Here is a 20,081-nt window from a genome sequence, read left to right as displayed (position 1 = left end):
AGACACAACTAAAGCTTACAAGCTTGCCATCCTCCAAGCAAAAAGCTCCACATATAACGCCAGAATTGCAAAAGCTAATTCCAGTACCAGGGAGCTCTTTGCCATACTCCGTGAACTTGAATCCCCAGCCCCACCAAATACCAACTGCGGTGTCCGGTCAAAGGTTCGACACCAAAAGGATCGAATGACCAAAGGGTCGAGGTAATAGGACCGAAAACCAAAGGGTCGAATTTTTTTTTTAAAATACATTTTATTTTTGGGTTTTCGTATAGTGAAAAAGTGACCCTCCTCCTCCAAAGAAAAAAAAAATGTTTACCCTTTGGTTTTCGGTCCTTTTGTTTCGATCCTTTGGTCATTCGATCCTTTGCATTCAAACATTTGAACTAGAACCACCAACTGCACCAAAGACACTGCCTGGTGCACAAACATACAACTTGCCTTAATGAGTAAGCTATCTATGCGTCAAGGTAACATCCAGGAAACAAAGGCCTGCTCCCAACTACCAACTTGACCTGAAACCCCAAGTCGACAAGTCCAACGTCCTATTTAAGTTCAAACCTGTCTCAGAAAGTGATTTCAAACTGTCCAGATGTTAAGGAGACATCTGGCTGCTCCAGTCATTAAAGAATGCGCAGAAGCTATCCCTCATCAATGTCTCCTTCTCCACAGGCATTGTGCTAGCTAACCTAAAAGAGGCCTGGGTGCTACTGCTCTTGAACCTGACATCCCTACCAACTACCTCTCATCACCACAGTGCCATTCCTATTGAAAATATTGGACAGAGCAGCCTATCTGCAGATCCAACAACACCTGGAATCTAACAACTTCCTAAGCCTGCATCAATCGGGCTTCCGACCAGACCATGGGACGGAAACAGCCCTACTGAGACTTATAAAATCAACTTGATGAATCCAAAGACGGCAGCAAACTTGCCCTCCTCCTATTGCTTGATCTCTCAGCTGCCTTTGATCTGGTGCATCACCAAATACTATGCCAGCACCTTCACTCCTCAGCCCAATTCTCTACCAAAGACACCACTTGAATCTCCTCCTTTTTCTCAAACAGAACAATGAGAGTCTTCTCTTCCACTGCCTCAGCCCACCCCTGTCACCTGTGGTGTCCCACAAGGTTCCTGCATGTTACCTACACTGTACAATATCTTCACAAAGCCACTTTTCGACCTACTCGATGCCCAGGGAATCTCCTACACCAACTATGCCGACACACAGCTACTCCTACCCATCACCGGTGACTACGCCACCGACTCTGACTATCCAAGCATGGATGGCAACATACATACTTTGCCTCAATCATGACAAAACGGAGCTGCTCCTAGTCGGCTCACCAACCCCCCTAAACAGACTCGAACCAGCATACAAATCCTTTGATATTGACTGCATCACTATTCAAGTAGTCAGCAGTGTCACACCCTTGGAGTATATCTAGACTCCACCTTATCACTATCCAGGCAAGTCAATGCGATTGCCTCGTCACTAGCTTACATTACAAAACATATCTGCGCTTGTTGTCTGCTCCTCTCCTCAGAACGTTGCCTCACCATCACAAGAGCATTGATAGGATCCAGGCTGGCTTACCACTATGCCCTTTTTGCATGCACCTCAGCTGGAAATATCAACAAGCTACAAGTCATACAAAATAATGCTTTAAGCACTGCCTTAAACATTGCTAAGAAAGAGCACATTTCACCAGCTAGACAAAATGTACACCGGCTTCCTATGAACGAGCGCATCTGATTCCAAACTCACAAATGTATCTCAATTCTGCATCCAGATACGTCACATCCAAATTCACCAAAACATCAAACTCCAGATGTACTCGCTCAACCTACACGAATCGTCTTAACACCTCTAGATCCCGCCTCCAAAGAGCTGGGGGAGCCAACTTCCCGGTCATCGCCGCCAAGAGCTGGAACGATCTCCCACCATCCTTGACACTTGAATGCTCTTACTAGGCATTTCGTAAGCAGCTTAAAACACAGCTTTTCTTAAAAAATCCACAGTGATGTTTTTCCTCAAGCACTTACGACCATACCCCACAAGACTGTATCCTGTACCACCCAGGACCTGTCAATGATTTTCTTCATGTCAAAATGAGCTATTGAGTATCAAAGCGCCTTGATGCCCCTGGGTTTAGCGTACTCTACAAATGCCAAAATAAATATACACTCTACCATAAGTTATGCTTAACAGGAGTACTCCCTTGTGACCTTTTATTAAAAGGGTATGTTTGTATACGGGTGCTGTGTGACCATTGGGGGTGACTATTGAGAATAGCTGTAATTCACTGCCAGCATTTCTTCTCCCCCCAGTCTAGCTGCTTAGCTCCATCTATCACCAAAGACTCTAGGTTATTCTTTAGGGTGAAACACTGTTCTACCTTTAGGCTAGATGGTTACATTGCCCTCACCAAAGAGTTTTGCAAAAATCTCCCTAACAGTCCATCCTACACTAGAAAGTAAAGCCAAAAGAATGGTTCCGATGACCAACATCCAGACACAGTAAAGGTCCTGAATGGCCCTGGTCTAGGCATCGAGTGACAATGATGTCTTTGTCCCACTGTGCCGAGGATATGGCCACTGATAACAGATAGTGCCCATAGCTCCCAACCTGTTTTGTCACCTAGGCGGGTGAAAACACCCGATTTTCTTTTTGGCGGGTGAGAGGCCCATTGAAGTGAATGGGCGTATGAGGGACTTGGCGGGTGATTAGTCTGCTTTGAAGGCGGGTGACACCCGCCAAAAGCGGGTGAGTTGAGAGCTATGTAGTGCCTTTGACCTGCTTGGAAAAAGTGATGGTCCTTGACAATGTCCTGACAAGTATTTATCCCCTCTTACCGGGATGGTGATCAGAACAATTCAGAGATGTTCCCATACCACACGTAGGTCGGTCTGTGTAGGCCAAGCTTTCTCTATATCAAGCATCCTTTAGTCGATGGTGTCCTGCTCGCCCATCAGTGTCTCGATCTTTGCTCCGCGCTTCATAGTCTTATGCTGAATGCTTCTCTCGGTCCTAGTTCGGATCTCTGAATATCAGTCTTTGAGTCCTTTCCTCCGTTAGCCCAAGGGAACTTCGTTAGCCCAAGGGAACTTCTCGGTGGCGCCACTCTGCTGCTCTATCCTTGCCTGACCGCCGCTCCATCATCACGAGTCTCCCGTCGTAGTACTCCCCTCGCAGCTCACTCTCTTTCCAAGCGCCCAATGCAACTCCTACACTAAGGGCTTCTCTCTACCAGTCAAGCAAGGTGGTGATTGGGGTGGGGGCCTTTCCCTGCTCGCTTTGCCACTGGTGATGGGTCCTTGCTAGTCCGTTACGCTTCCCTACCATCATGCCATGTGCTTCATGTGGTGATGACGACATTTTATGTTGGGGTGTTGAGCAAGGTAAGAAGCTAAAGGATTATGATATTCTACAGATCCAGACTTGGCATGGGAGGGTCAATGTTCTCGAGGGCGATGATACCATGGAGGTCAATGGATCAATATGTCGGGGTGCGTCAGAGAGTGAATTCCTAGGGGAACACTGGTCTTGTTGGGCGTGTGAAATGAGTAAAACGCCAGGTGGCACTGCGCGCGAAGGGTCCGTGTGCGGGTGTGCACCCCTGGGACCCCCACGCCCAGCCACCCGTCCTAACGTGACTGCTCTGTCCCTCACTCTGGGGGCTCGCGCGCGCGCGCGCGCTTTCAGCCCACGGCGCGCGCGCGCGAGCCCGACTGCCACCATCGATGGCCTCGTGCCATCTCAACCGTCGCCCTCGCGCCACCCACGCCAGGCCTCCATAGGGCGCTCGCGCACCCCTTGGAAGACGTCACCTGTTCCTCTTCCAAACCCCGCCCCCCTCGCTTGGCGTCCTTCCTTTTTCCTCCCTTCAGCGCCGTCGCCGTCGCCGATTGGCCGGCGCCTGCGCGTGACGCCGCTCGCCGGCCACGCCCCCCTGTGCAGCCTGTCTGTCTGTCAGTCAGTCGCTCTGCAGCCGCCGCGGGGTGAGGACGAGGCGGCAGCGGCTTTGCAGTTCCACGGCCGTCGCCTTCGCTCCGAGGATACGTCTTTTGGGGTTATTTTTGTGCGGTTTTTTTGTGGTCTGTTTTTCGGGAATCGTGGATTGTGTTTTTTTTTTCTCTGTGGATTTGATTATTTTATATTTTTTTTGGGGGCGACCATGGGCGACAAGAAGAGCCCCACCAGGTAGGGCCGCCGCTTGGGCCCAGGAGGCGGGGTGTGGGGGAGGTGCGGGGGGCGGGCGTCAGGCAGCGCGGAGGGCGCCGTGTCTGCACGGCCGGGTCCGGCCCCTCTACGCAGATACTGCGGCGCCGGCCCCGGAGGAGCCCGAGGGAAAGAGCTGCCCCTCCCCGGACCCCCCTCCCCGAAGCCGGATCACACCCGCGCAGACAGCCCCGCCCCCCCTCCCCAGACCAACCGCAGTATAGGAAGGTAGCTCCCCCCCCACGGCCGGACAGCGCCCCCTTCAGACAGTCCCTCCCCTCCCATCCCTTGCAGGTTCCCCCAGACAGTTCCTCCCCTCCACGGGCGGTGCACCCCGAGACAGGCCCCTGACACGCACTGGCGGCTCCCAGCCTTCCCCCACAGACGCCCCCCACCCCCAGCCGACGGCATGACAGCCCCCTCACACAGAGCCCCCCCTGCTCAGACTAACCCCCCTCACACAGAGCCCCCCCCCTGCTCAGACTAACCCCCCTCACACAGAGCCCCCCTGCTCAGACTACCCCCCTCACACAGAGCCCCCCTGCTCAGACTAACCCCCCTCACACAGAGCCCCCCCTGCTCAGACTAACCCCCCTCACACAGAGCCCCCCCTGCTCAGACTAACCCACCTCACACAGAGCCCCCCCCTGCTCAGACTACCCCCTCACACAGAGCCCCCCCTGCTCAGACTAACCCCCCTCACACAGAGCCCCCCCTGCTCAGACTAACCCCCCTCACACAGAGCCCCCCCTGCTCAGACTAACCCCCCTCACACAGAGCCCCCCCTGCTCAGACTAACCCCCCTCACACAGAGCCCCCCTGCTCAGACTAACCCCCTGCTCACACAGAGCCCCCCCTGCTCAGACTAACCCCCTGCTCACACAGAGCCCCCCCTGCTCAGACTACCCCCCCTCACACAGAGCCCCCCTGCTCAGACTACCCCCCCTCACACAGAGCCCCCCTGCTCAGACTAACCCCCCTCACACAGAGCCCCCCTGCTCAGACTAACCCCCCCTCACACAGAGCCCCCCTGCTCAGACTAACCCCCCTCACACAGAGCCTCCCCCCTGCTCAGACTAACCCCCCTCAAACAGAGCCCCCCCTGCTCAGACTACCCCCCCTCACACATAGCCCCCCTGCTCAGACTAACCCCCCCTCACACAGAGCCCCCCCTGCTCAGACTAACCCCCCTCACACAGAGCCCCCCCTGCTCAGACTAACCCCCCTCACACAGAGCCCCCCTGCTCGGACTAACCCCCTGCTCGGACTAACCCCCCTCACACAGAGCCCCCCCCTGCTCGGACTAACCCCCCTCACACAGAGCCCCCCCTGCTCGGACTAACCCCCCTCACACAGAGCCCCCCCTGCTCGGACTAACCCCCCTCACACAGCGCCCCCCTGCTCAGACTAACCCCCCCTCACACAGAGCCCCCCCTGCTCAGACTAACCCCCCTCACACAGAGCCCCCCCTGCTCAGACTAACCCCCCTCACACAGAGCCCCCCTGCTCAGACTAACCCCCCCTGCTCAGACTAACCCCCCTCACACAGAGCCCCCCCTACTCAGACTACCCCCACTCAGAATAACCCCATTCAGCCCCCTACTCAGAGTAACCCCCTCGGCCCCCCCTCACACAGAGCCCGCCTACTCAGCCCCCTCACAGAGAGCCCACCCCCTACTCAGACTACCTCCATTCACTCTGCATGCCATCACTAGCATGGGCCCTTCAACCCCCCCCCAGACATCTGATCACTGGGGGAACTCGCCCTGTGCCCCATACCCGAACTCTCCAGTAACCCCACTGCATACCATCCAGTATCATCACCATGCACTGCCCACTAGCCTGTGCCTCGTACCCCAAACTCCCCACTAATCCAATACATTCCATCCAATATCCCACCACCATGCACTGCCCACTAGCCTGTGCCTCGTACCCCAAACTCCCCACTAACCCCAATACATTCCATCCAATATCCCACCACCATGCACTGCCCACTAGCCTGTGCCTCGTACCCCAAACTCCCCACTAACCCTAATACATTCCATCCAATATCCCACCACCATGCACTGCCCACTAGCCTGTGCCTCGTACCCCAAACTCCCCACTAATCCAATACATTCCATCCAATATCCCACCACCATGCACTGCCCACTAGCCTGTGCCTCGTACCCCAAACTCCCCACTAATCCAATACATTCCATCCAATATCCCACCACCATGCACTGCCACTGCCTGTGCCTCGTACCCCAAACTCCCCACTAACCCCAATACATTCCATCCAATATCCCACCACCATGCACTGCCCACTAGCCTGTCTCGTACCCCAAACTCCCCACTAATCCAATACATTCCATCCAATATCTCATCACCATGCACTGCCACTGCCTGTGCCTCGTACCCCAAACTCCCCACTAATCCAATACATTCCATCCAATATCTCATCACCATGCACTGCCCACTAGCCTGTCTCGTACCCCAAACTCCCCACTAATCCAATACATTCCATCCAATATCTCATCACCATGCACTGCCCACTAGCCTGTCTCGTACCCCAAACTCCCCACTAATCCAATACATTCCATCCAATATCTCATCACCATGCTCTGCCACTGCCTGTGCCTCGTACCCCAAACTCCCCACTAACCCCAATACATTCCATCCAATATCTCATCACCATGCACTGCCCACTAGCCTGTGTCTCGTACCCCAAACTCCCCACTAATCCAATACATTCCATCCAATATCTCATCACCATGCACTGCCCACTAGCCTGTGTCTCGTACCCCAAACTCCCCACTAATCCAATACATTCCATCCAATATCCCACCACCATGCACTGCCCACTAGCCTGTGCCTCGTACCCCAAACTCCCCACTAACCCCAATACATTCCATCCAATATCCCACCACCATGCACTGCCCACTAGCCTGTGCCTCGTACCCCAAACTCCCCACTAACCCTAATACATTCCATCCAATATCCCACCACCATGCACTGCCCACTAGCCTGTGCCTCGTACCCCAAACTCCCCACTAATCCAATACATTCCATCCAATATCCCACCACCATGCACTGCCCACTAGCCTGTGCCTCGTACCCCAAACTCCCCACTAATCCAATACATTCCATCCAATATCCCACCACCATGCACTGCCTGTGCCTCGTACCCCAAACTCCCCACTAACCCCAATACATTCCATCCAATATCCCACCACCATGCACTGCCACTGCCTGTGTCTCGTACCCCAAACTCCCCACTAATCCAATACATTCCATCCAATATCTCATCACCATGCACTGCCACTGCCTGTGCCTCGTACCCCAAACTCCCCACTAATCCAATACATTCCATCCAATATCTCATCACCATGCACTGCCCACTAGCCTGTCTCGTACCCCAAACTCCCCACTAATCCAATACATTCCATCCAATATCTCATCACCATGCACTGCCCACTAGCCTGTCTCGTACCCCAAACTCCCCACTAATCCAATACATTCCATCCAATATCTCATCACCATGCTCTGCCACTGCCTGTGCCTCGTACCCCAAACTCCCCACTAACCCCAATACATTCCATCCAATATCTCATCACCATGCACTGCCCACTAGCCTGTGTCTCGTACCCCAAACTCCCCACTAATCCAATACATTCCATCCAATATCTCATCACCATGCACTGCCCACTAGCCTGTGTCTCGTACCCCAAACTCCCCACTAATCCAATACATTCCATCCAATATCTCATCACCATGCACTGCCCACTAGCCTGTGTCTCGTACCCCAAACTCCCCACTAACCCCAATACATTCGTCCAATATCTCCCTACTCACCCCAACACATTCCATCCAATATTAGCCCATCACTCCGGCACTCTCCACTAGCCCGTGCCTCGTACCCCATACTACCCGCTAACCCCAATGCATTCCATCCAAAATCAGCCCATTACCCCAGCACTCTCCACTAGCCTGTGCCTTTTACCCCAAACTCCCCAATAACCAACTGGGCACTCTCCACTAGCCTGTGCCCCGTAACCCCAATACATTCCATCCAGTATTAGCCCATCACCTGTGCACTTCCTCCTAGCTCGTGCCTCATACCCGCAAGTAACCCCAATACACTTCATCCAATTTCAGCCCATCACCTGCGCACTAGCCTGTGCCTCGTATCCCAACTCCCCAGTAACCCCAATACATTCCATCCAATATCTGCCCATCACCCGGGCACTAGCCCGTGCCTCATACCTGAAGTCAGCAGGAACCCAAATACATGCCATCCAACATCAGCCTAATCAGCCCTCCAGTGTTGCATGCCTCTGAAAACCTCATTTTCAGTAACCTCAGTACATCCCATCCTATTTCAGCCCTAGATGGCCCATTGCGTGTGTACCTAACCCAGGAACTCACTAGACTGCCCTTGATGCACCGGACAGTCTTACTCCCCAATAAACCAAGTACATTCTATCCGATATTAGCCATTCTGGGCCCATCACTAGGTATTGAGTCTACCAGACTGTCCCTCATATTTTGGAAGCCCTCTCACTCCCCAATACCTTCCATCCAAATATACCCTCATCACTTGGGTACTCGGAGGGGGTAACTCCCCGGGACTCACCTCTATACTCTCCCTCATTCTTCTGACAACCCCCTCACTCCCTAGCAACCAAAATAACGTCCATCCAAAGTCTGTCCTACTCGGGCTTAAACTACAGGTACACCCCACTAGACCTACCCTCATTGCCCTGACCTCCCAACAGCCCGGCACTCCCCCACCAGACTACCCCGCATACCTTTTTACAACTTCTTACTTCCTAATCATCCCTATACATTTAATCCAATATTCACCCTACTTGTGCCCACTCACTGCCCAATAACCCCAGTACAGGCCATTCAATACTAACCCTTCTCTGCCCATCACCTTGGGTATACCCACTAGACCGGCCCTTGTTTTTCCGAAAACTCCCTTACTTGGAACATCGCCCAGGGTACTCCCCACTAGATGGTTCCTAATATCCCTGACAACTCGCCCCCCTCCACCCCCACATCCTGCAATATTAGCCAGACTTGTCCCAGTACATTAGGCCACTCGCCCCGGGACTCCCCATGTGACCATGCCACAAATCCCTTATACAGCCAGGCCAATGTTCGCCCTACTCGGGCCATCACCCTATGCCACTCTACCCAGATACTTCCCTCTAGGTGTCCCTCATACCCCTGACAACCTCGCTCACTACAACCCAACCACTATTAACCTTACTCTGCCCATCACCCAACCCACTCACCGGGCTACTCCCACTAGATGCCTCGCTCCCCAATATTCATTCATGAGCAGTATTCACTTCCTTGTATCTGTTTCTTGCATCACATTCCTGTTAAAAACAAGTATTTGCAAACCCAACATTTTGTCCCTTGTATCAGTGTTTGCTAAGCAGTGCCACCTGTTGCTTGAATTTGGCCAGGCAGTAATTACCCTTCTGGCAGTGCCTGGGGAAATGCGCTTTCCATTCCTATACAAAATCCCAAACTGTTGGCTTTGCCGCTGCTTGTTCTGGTGGGCTGGATGAACCTCTGTCCATGCTGAATCTACCCATCAGACTGCCGGGCAGAAAAGTGGGGCTGCATTGGTGCTCGCGCAGGTGTGCCTCTGCCCCCATGGTGGAGGTTCCCCCCCTGATGAATGAATGCGTCGCCCTTTCACAATGAAACTAAGGGGTCAGGGGTGTGGGTGGCTGCTTGCTCTGAAAAAGGCTTAATTTCATGGTTTAATTTTCCTCCCCTCCAGGCCCAAGAGACAGGCCAAGCCAGCAGTGGAGGACGGCTACTGGGACTGTAGTGTGTGCACCTTCAGGAACAGCGCTGAGGCCTTCAAGTGCAGCATCTGTGATGTGCGGAAGGGGACCTCCACCAGGTAATGAGCCCTCCACCCCCCCACCTCTCCCTACCTGCCTTTCACAGGTCCTCCGGTCACCCTCGAGATCAGCATTGCATCCCAGATATGCAAAATGTGCGCTTTCTGGAAGGAGATGTTAAGCAGGAGGTGAGCCCATTGCTGCCTCACCATGGGCCCGACTGCACAGCCCTTAAAGAGTAATAAGTGGTCTTCAAGTGCAGCATCTTTCAGGAGGAAGTGGTCCTCCGCGTGCACTGACCCTCAGACGACCTTCAAGTGCAAGGGTCCTCGGCACCTCTGCTCCAGCCACTACACAATCTGTGGAACAGAACTGGTATTTTATTGTTTTGTTCTTGAACTGGGTCTTGTCTTCAGTTTATGAACCTTTCTTTGGTGTGTGGGGACAAGGTATGGTGGTTTGTTGCTATTTTACGATCGCCACCTCTTTGGATAGCTTTGGTGATATGATCACTGAGCTTCCATGTTGTGCTTGGCTTACCTCATGAGAAGGGTAGAATCTTAGGTTTGACAGTGTTGCCATACAAAGCAAGACTGACTTACAACCACTATTGATTTGAATGCAAGTAGATATCCGAAGTTACAAGTCTCTGCGACTCAATTGCCATACTGTTTCCGCACCATGGGACCCACATGTGTCTTGTATTTGCTTATGTCGTGTTTTTTTCCTATTCATGGCATGCTTCAATTTCGTGCCCCAAGATCAGAGGCCGCATCAGTAACTTTCCATCGCTGTGCCTCTGATTCCGAGACCTGGAGGGGGCAACATGGGCAAGGGAGGATTCCTTGAACTCTCCGACACAGTCTCCTTCTGGCACGGTTACTCTTTGGAATATGGGCAGGATGTCGGAATAATGAAGAATGTACCTTCATGGTTATTCTGGTGTGCTAAATCCATGAGCCCTGCATCCTCACAAGCCTAGCTAAAGCATCTGGTGTAAAATATTTTGGGAGCTCATTATTGGCTTCTGGTGACGCTGGGTGCGCATGCAACTGTACAAATAAGCTGCCTGACAGGCAGTTTTCCTTCCTAAAAACAGGCAAATCTGTCCAACAACAAATGGAGTAAAATACCAAAAAAAAGTCATCAAAAGCACATATACAGCTTAACTGATATAATCAGTTCAGTGGCATGGGTAAAGTCGTACAGAAACCTGATCTGAAGTTTGTGGGGGGGGGAGATGCATCCCAAGTATGGATTCCTTTAACCCTCCCGTATTGAGAATTGTAACTTCTTCAAAAGATGAGGAGGTACATCCTCTGACTTGCAGGCCTGTCCCTTCAATTGTAAAGCATGTTGCACCCTGCCATTGTGATGGGGGTAGTGCTTGGTCCATTGTGATGGAGGAAGTGCTTGGACTGAAGTACAGACTTCCTCTCCACTCTGACTGATGCTTGGTGCATTGTGATGGAGGGAGTGCTTGGACTGAAAGTACAGACTTCCTCTCCACTCTGCCTGATGCTTCCTCCATTGTGATGGAGGGAGTGCTTGGACTGAAAGTACAGACTTCCTTTCCACTCTGCCTGATGCTTCCTCCATTGTGATGGAGGGAGTGCTTGGACTGAAGTACAGACTTCCTCTCCACTCTGCCTGATGCTTCCTCCATTGTGATGGAGGGAGTGCTTGGACTGAAAGTACAGACTTCCTTTCCACTCTGCCTGATGCTTCCTCCATTGTGATGGAGGGAGTGCTTGGACGGAAGTACAGACTTCCTCTCCACTCTGCCTGATGCATTATGATGGAGAGAGTGCTTGGACTGAAAGTACAGACTTCCTTTCCACTCTGCCTGATGCTTCCTCCATTGTGATGGAGGGAGTGCTTGGAAGGAAGTACAGACTTCCTCTCCACTCTGCCTGATGCTTGGTGCATTGTGATGGAGGGAGTGCTTGGACTGAAGTACAGACTTCCTCTCCACTCTGCCTGATGCTTGGTGCATTGTGATGGAGGGAGTGCTTGGACTGAAGTACAGACTTCCTCTCCACTCTGCCTGATGCTTCCTCCATTGTGATGGAGGGAGTACTTGGACTGAAGTACAGACTTCCTCTCCACTCTGCCTGATGCTTGGTGCATTGTGATGGTGGGAGTGCTTGGACTGAAGTACAGACTTCCTCTCCACTCTGCCTGATGCTTGGTGCATTGTGATGGAGGGAGTGCTTGGACTGAAGTACAGACTTCCTCTCCACTCTGCCTGATGCTACCTCCATTGTGGTGGGGGGAGTACTTGGACTGAAGTACAGACTTCCTCTCCACTCTGCCTGATGCTTGGTGCATTGTGATGGAGGGAGTGCTTGGACTGAAGTACAGACTTCCTCTCCACTCTGCCTGATGCTTCCTCCATTGTGATGGAGGGAGTACTTGGACTGAAGTACAGACTTCCTCTCCACTCTGCCTGATGCTTGGTGCATTGTGATGGAGGGAGTGCTTGGACTGAAGTACAGACTTCCTCTCCACTCTGCCTGATGCTTGGTGCATTGTGATGGAGGGAGTGCTTGGACGGAAGTACAGACTTCCTCTCCACTCTGCCTGATGCTTGGTGCATTGTGATGGAGGGAGTGCTTGGACTGAAGTACAGACATCCTCTCCACTCTGCCTGATGCTTCCTCCATTGTGATGGAGGGAGTGCTTGGACTGAAAGTACAGACTTCCTTTTCAGGTGATGGCGCCAGCGCCTTCTTCATTGCCCTGGTCATCTGGAATAGAGTATGGCAAACGCATTGCACACCTTGAAGTGAAGGAACCTTTATTAGCGTGTGGCAGAACATATTGCTAGTGGTTTGTGCCAGGTGTGGAAAGGCTATGCCTGTGATCCTATAGAGGACTTTTTTTGTTTTGTTTGATCTTTATAAAAGCAAGAGTTGGGGAGAATTGCTTGCCTTTTGATTTGCCTGCACATGCATTCTTGATGCTTGCTATGTGATGTGTGTATTGCGCTTAACATTGTCCAGGCCTCGAAGCACTTCAAGCTGTCTGCGTCTGAAAGTACGTGATAAACGGTGCATTGCATCATAGGAGGGCATTGCACGAATTTACATTGCATGCACATGTCCATTACTGTCGGATTTCGTTTGGTGCGTGAGCGCCATGTGCTTTTCTATTTTGTTGCTTTTGTGTAACAACCTGTGCTTGGGGCATGGAAGGAATTTTGCAGCGAATATGGGGATTCCGTGCAAAGAGGTGGAGCAAGCAGCGTGTATAACGTGACTACACGTAGAGCAAATGACTGCCGTGGAGGCCCCTGCAATACTTTTATTTGCATGTTTGGTCAACATTGCGTTTTAAAACGATACATTATTTGTATGCATTCATACGTGTTGCATGGAGTAGTAGTGCTCAGCTGCCAGGCCACCCGAACACACATGATCAAGAGCGCATCGTAAGGAAACGCATGTATCGATGCTTGCAAGTGACGTGCAGCCCCGCAGCCGGCAGCTACATGTTTTGGGATCCGCCAGACCGGTGCTCACGTGGCTGCTGCCAGCATAAGGGCCCGGTAGACCAGCACGGGGACTGGGTGAGCAAGGCATGCTGGGGGCGCCGTCCATCCCCAGACAAGTCGATTGCAGCCGGGGCTGCGCACTACTTCACATGCATTTCTGGAGCAGGTTCAAGTGATACGCCACACTGTGTGCAGAGACACTACACAGAAAACCAGACGCGCCGTTGGTGGTTTTAGCTGCTAACAGTTTTATGTCGTGTACCGTCTCCTTCCCTTACATGCCTTTTCCTAACGCTGCCTGTTTATTAAAGGTGCTGCCCTGTATTTTCTGTCACTGGGGACCGTGAATGCTGGAGGATGTTCAAGAGGTGTGTGTGTGTGTATGTGTGTGTGGCCGGATTGGCATAGGTACGAGGATGCAAACCGCCGATGAGAGCCATTCATGGACATGGTCTCTACGTAGGGCTTGCAGGCTTGCCCGCTTATGGGCCCGAGTGCTAAAGGTGAGCGCTGACTATGACGGCTAATGGACCGGCTCTTAGGTTGTCTTTTCTTGCGCTGTTTGCAGTCTGTTCTTCCAATTATTCTCTCTTCTGAGACTTTTCCACTGACGGTTTCTGCTGGCACTTTGTGAACCGCTTTGTCATTCAATATGGCAATATGGTCCACGTGTGGTGGGTCTGCAATTTTTGGGCCTGCGTTTTTACCAAAAATATAGTATTTTCTTCCTTTAAATCGTACGAGTTAAAAGCACAAGCCACTTTTATTCACAACCAGAAAGGGAATGGATCGATTGTCCAATTCTGGGGTAAACATTTGGAAGGTTCTATTTTAAGTCTCATCTTTTCTTGCCTTTGAGTTTACCTTTCAATTTTCGATGTTGCCACGAACGAAAAGGAGGCCAAATATTCCTGCAGCTCTTGTGGAGACAATTAGTGTTAATGTGGACACGCTTTTGTGACTCGATGCCTCTCCATTCATGTCCATGCATCCCTCCCTGCTGGATACTGACCTTTTCTGTAGCCCATAAAGTCTTGACACCCTCCATCAACTCCTCCCTTGGAGAACAGATTGTCGAGTATGCTGCCACTGCCGTGTCCAGGAAGTTCTACATGGCACCACTTAAAGTAAGGGCCATGAAGTAGCTTAGTCACACACTCGCGCTGAAAAACCGTGTAGAGGTATCTTGACCTTGGAAACACTTGAGTAATGGCGCCTTATAAATGCCATATCATATTATATCATTGAGCACTGTCCTCCATCAGTAGCCATGCCCTTGCCACTGAAGGAGCCATATCCGTACTGATGGTGGCTTCTACAGAGGCCCGTCATTACGCTTTCTACTGGATAAAACCCCAGATATTACACAGGTGGAGTGTGCATCCCCTACACTATGGAATGCAGACAAGCAAAGCGACCCCATCACGTCATTCCAACCAGAGAAAACGTTTGAGAAGTGGCCTAAAGACCAGAGCCGCACACACTGTTTCCTGTGACATTCAGACAGCTTCACTAGCAAGAGAAACCTATTGAAAACATCAATGCAGGCCTGCAGTCAAGGATCCGGGTACTGTGGCTTCCTGGCAGGAGAAAGGCTGCCCGTGACTGGGGCGGTCCACTTATTGACGCTGCCACTGTGCCAGCCACCATTCCGCAGCCATCACTGGGTGCCCGGCAGCGACCAGTCTCTGCAACCTCTTCAATGACTGAAGTTCTGCAGAACCGTGTTCCAAGTCGTATGAACTGCGTTGTGTCTGACTTGGCAGTGGTCTGCCCACAGTGTAACAGATTTTTTGTGTGAGCTCTCCATTTTGTAATTTTGGACGGCATACACATCAAAGTGGATGTAAAAGGCCAGGGTATTCTGGTGGTTCACCAGCTGTCGCTTTTATTCATAAAGACTGCATCATTAATTTCGCTTTTATTCATAAAGACTGCATCATTAATTTCGTTTTTATTCATAAAGACTGCATCATGAATTTCGTTTTTATTCATTAAGACTGCATCTTGAATTTCTCTGTTATTTGACGTACGGTTTATTATTTGAGGGAGGTTATATGAACTCTTTAGCTTAATGTTTCTTCGAAAGCAAGTCTTAAAAACGTGCACTTCATTTCTGCTCCCTAACCTGCATCTAGCTAGTTCTTTCTGCTTTGTACTCACGTGGTATATATACATTCCAAGCTGCTGCAACAAAGGCGAGCAACACACATCGGAGACGCAACCTGTGGCCCTCAAGTTGGACGTGTTTCCCACACTCCCAAACTCTCTTTGCAGGATAAGTATTCTCACTGTTCAGTATGTCACTTAACAGCATTCAGTCTTAAACTTCAACCTCTGGATGAGCAATATAGAGGCTCACTGGTAGTCTTACCCCCCCCCCCCCCGCCACCCCCCTCCAGTCCCGCCAGTAACATTTTAAATATTTGCAAGGGCCAGAGGTTTCCAACTTTTCATTCCTGCTTCTTCCATTGAAAGAGCGTCTAAAGCTGAAATAATGAGTTCTTAGAAGAACCGGATTTATCTTTGAGGGGAACGTTATCGAATTATTTCAGTCCATAAGAAAAGTTTGCACATGAGCAGAGTTGTTAGCGTTGTATGTTTGTGTCTAAGATCACATCGTGAGGCATTGATTTAAAGGAGGATTCTGATTTTGATTGGATGAACAATACAAAGAAGAATCCGAGACCATCACAGCGTTAAGAACCTTTTAACTCTTCAGAAGGATATAAAAGGGAATTACCAGCCCTACAGATAGGGGTGTGTATCAGCCACATTCACTCCATTTAAATTGGGAAAATACACCCCAAAAATAATAATTGGGAGAAAAATACTCCCGACAAAAACGAGGAAACCGGCACTTAAGGGCATGCCTCCCTGCTCGAGGTCATTACCACAGCCGCATGCTTCTTTATGGGCCAGTCGTACACATAACTGAAACACTTGTGTATAGGCGCGTTAAAAATGCCATATCATATATATGCTGCCACCTCCAAAATACCTCCATCGGGAATGGGATTTCCTTTTTTACTTCTTTAAAAATCACTTTACTCCCAACTTTTAAAACCTATGGAGTAAAATACTCCCAAATGTCATGGCGCCTAAAAGGGCCAAGAGCGTGATGGTGATAACCTGAGATGCCCAGCCCATAGCACAGGGGTCTGCTGAGTTTGACACGTGACTGATTTGATTCACATTGTAGGTGTGTCTGTATTTGAGCTCCTCCGCTCACCACACATTATGGGCTGTTGGGGCCTACAGCTACACTTCGGTGTAGTTAAAATAAATGATGGTCTTCTTTCATTAAAAGTACAAACTCTTTATTAGAAGACACCCGGACTGCAGCTGAGTAACCAGAATTCATTGTCTCCAAAGATTATTTGTGAAGAATAAAAAACCTATCGAATACCTCTTTAATTTCTTTCAGCAGCCTCCATCTTAGTGAGAAATCGTACTTTCTCCTTCAAGTAGACAATTCTTATATCCGTTTTGTAAATAATTATGAACTAAAACAATTCATGTCTGTGTGAGGCGAGCGGGAAGAGAAAACAATTAACTGAAAGGCTTTCACAGTAAAGTGGACTGTTGTAGTAATACTTGCATTTTATAGTAGGGTGCAAACACTCAAGTTGCAAGCTACTAACCAGCCATAGAAAAGTTACTTTCACCCTCAATTCTATACATACACATAGGACACCAGCCTTAGTCGCCAAGAGTCAAATATCGGTTATATGACAACTCTACATTAGCTACAGTTGAAGTAAACTGTAAAGAAGGAAGACACTGGGTGATTGAGGAAAACGTTCATTGCAGCAACCCTGAGCCCAGCAGGACTCCATCAACAAACAACCAACTGCTGTTCAGTGGAATCAGCTCCACAAGTAAACGCAGAGCTACATCAGCACAGGTAGAATGCTATGGTAAGCATTCAATGTATGCATTCCAGGTAAGCCCTGAGCTTACATTGTAACACCCCCCGCCCCCATAATATTCCACGTGGCAGCCCATAAAATCGTAACAATTCTTCCCCATTTAATAGAATATAGACAATGAACACATACCCTCAAAAGACCAACTCATTCACTACGCACCACATTCAACCACCATTTAGCCAACCACAATACCTGGCAACCAGACCTCTCAACACCACCACACAGACACAATGAGGAAGAAAGAAATTAACATTAACATATATTGTAGGAGCTATTGTTAATTAGTAAAGGACATTTGTACTGCGCACTATCACCACCGGAGTGGTCCCCTGGCGCTCTGGCGGCTCTGAAAGAGGGAGGGAGGGATGGCGGGTGAGTTAGTGGGTGGAGGTTGGAAAAGTGCAAGAGAGCAGTGATGTACTGTTGGCAGCCTCAGCCCGGTGGGTCCGTCGGCTGGGCCTGGGGTGTATGGGGCCGGTAGTCGTCGTGTACTGATGTGCGGGTCTATGTGCATTTATTGTTTTGTTGTTGCAGTGTGGTGAAGTTTGTGCGGTTTGTTGTGCTGGAGGTTTGTGGTTGTATTTGGTTTGGAGTTTGAGAGGTGTATGCGGAAGAGGAAATTGTTAGTGGTCTCGGTTAGTTGGCATCTATATCCTGGTTGACCTGTTGTGCTCGCGTAATCTCGCTCGATGGGGTGCTTGGGCATCATGTGCCTCTGGAGGTTCGTGCTCGTTTTGTATACAAGGCCCCTTGAGCATCTCACTGCCTCTTCATTAAATTTGGCAGGCATTCTCTCGCGCAGGGTGAAAGCACTGCCGCACCCCATCAACTTCGCTTACGGAAACAGATGACTCAAGACCTTCCACAGTGGTAGCTTCACCTGTACCAACATAGACACCTGCCCTTGGACCCAAACTTACGGCGTCCGTGACTTCTGTTCGCACTATAGGACTTGCACCAACCTCCTCACTCCTCGGACCCATACCAACATCCTCACCCGTGGGTTTGGCTAAACACGCATCAGCGCTGACCATATCACTTTCACTCCCAACATGCCCTTTCTGCACAACCACCACACGCCTCTTGCTCCATCTAGTCCCATCATCCGACTTGATATAACCTCGCCATGACTTTACAACCACCCGAGGTTGCATGTATACACTGCAACCCTTAACAACATGCCTAGGATTCTTAATCTGCACGTGGTCTCCTTCCACTACTGCCAAAGGCTTCCTGTGGCCCTTCCGTTCCTTGAACACCTCTTGCTTCCTACGAACACGCTCCAACACCTCCTGCATGTTCACCCCTGAATGGGTGCCACCACCCAATGTGGGCACCCTCCACTTTGTGCCCGGTTTCTTTCCGTGCATAAGTTCAAATGGAGAACAACCTACCTGCCAGCGCAGAAGGGGTGTACCTGTTAGCACTAAGCGCCTAAGAGACCACACTCCTCCATGACAGACCATTAGCCACCGCAAGCTAAATGGCACCCTTGAAAAATCTGTACATCCTTTCCACAAGACCATTGGTAGTAGGGTTGTAAAAGGAGACCCTACGGTGCCTTATACCCATGTTCTTTAAAAATTCCTGCATGTGGCTGGAGACAAACTGCACTCCATTATCGCTAACAATGCCTGCCGGCACTCCTTCCTTGTCAAAGACCCTGTTCAGGAAATCCACTACCTTCTCTGCGCTTGCTGTTTTTAGAGCGGTTGCCTCCACCCACCTGGAGGTATAGTCCATCAGTACAACAATAAACCTGAAATTAATTGCCTCCTAGACCACCAATGGGACCCATAATATCAATGGCTACCTTTGTCCAAACGTCCTTCGGGACATATACAGGTTGGGGGCTGGGAGTCTTGCTCTTATCGCTCGAAGCACACACCGTACACTCCGTTACTTCCTCCTCCACATCACTATCCATCCTGGGCCACCAATAAGATTCCCTCAACCTTCTTAGTTATTGATCTACCTAAATGGCCTTCGTAGGCCAATGTGATAAGCCTACTTCTAATTGAACTCATGCATGTCTGCCATCCACCTCGAAATTCAGGATGATGCATGAGACAAACCCTTGGTGGTCAGGACGTGCACCAAGCGTTTGTGATCGGTGCACAACTGCACTCCCCTAAAATGTTTAGAGGCCCAGACAGCAGCTAGAGCCTCCCTTTCGATGACCGCATACCTCTGTTTTGCGTCCCTCAAAACCCTTGATGCGAACGCTATGGGGTAATACTCCCCCCCTCATCCCACTGTTGCAGTGCAGCTACAATGCCAACCTCACTGGCATCAACTGTCAGCACCATCATTTTGCTGGGGGAAAATGAACCTAAAGAAGGTGCCCGGTCAACCTCACCTTTTTAATTGCTCAAATTCAACCTGACACTCCCTGGACCCCTCAAAACAAACCCCTTTTTTCAACAATGCCCTCATTTTGAGTGTCTTGTCTGCATATGACGCAGCAAAACAACTATAGTATTCTGTTAGACCCATGAATCACCTAAGTTGCTCCTCATTTACGGAGGTCGGGGCATCTTTCAAGACCTTCACAAGATCCTCCTTGGGATGAATTCCACTCCAC

At 50.4% G+C, this 20,081-nt stretch overlaps 1 protein-coding gene across 1 annotated transcript in view; it reads left to right on the top strand.

Moving 5' to 3' along the window:
- Positions 1–3,963: 3,963 nt before the first annotated feature.
- RYBP (RING1 and YY1 binding protein) overlaps positions 3,964–20,081 on the top strand; it is a 587,132-nt gene continuing 571,014 nt past the window's right edge. The window contains exons 1-2 of the mRNA XM_069643201.1: positions 3,964–4,202; positions 10,003–10,128. Of these exons, the coding sequence (XP_069499302.1) occupies positions 4,177–4,202; positions 10,003–10,128 (152 nt within the window). The 5' untranslated portion in view covers positions 3,964–4,176. The remainder of the gene's footprint in view (positions 4,203–10,002; positions 10,129–20,081) is intronic.

The sequence above is a fragment of the Ambystoma mexicanum genome, chromosome 2p (assembly GCF_040938575.1).
Source record: "Ambystoma mexicanum isolate Mex_15411 chromosome 2p, UKY_AmexF1_1, whole genome shotgun sequence".
In the NCBI taxonomy this organism is placed as follows: domain Eukaryota; kingdom Metazoa; phylum Chordata; class Amphibia; order Caudata; family Ambystomatidae; genus Ambystoma; species Ambystoma mexicanum.
Note: the sequence above shows the minus strand (reverse complement) of the source record. Positions and strands in the feature narration are given on the sequence as shown.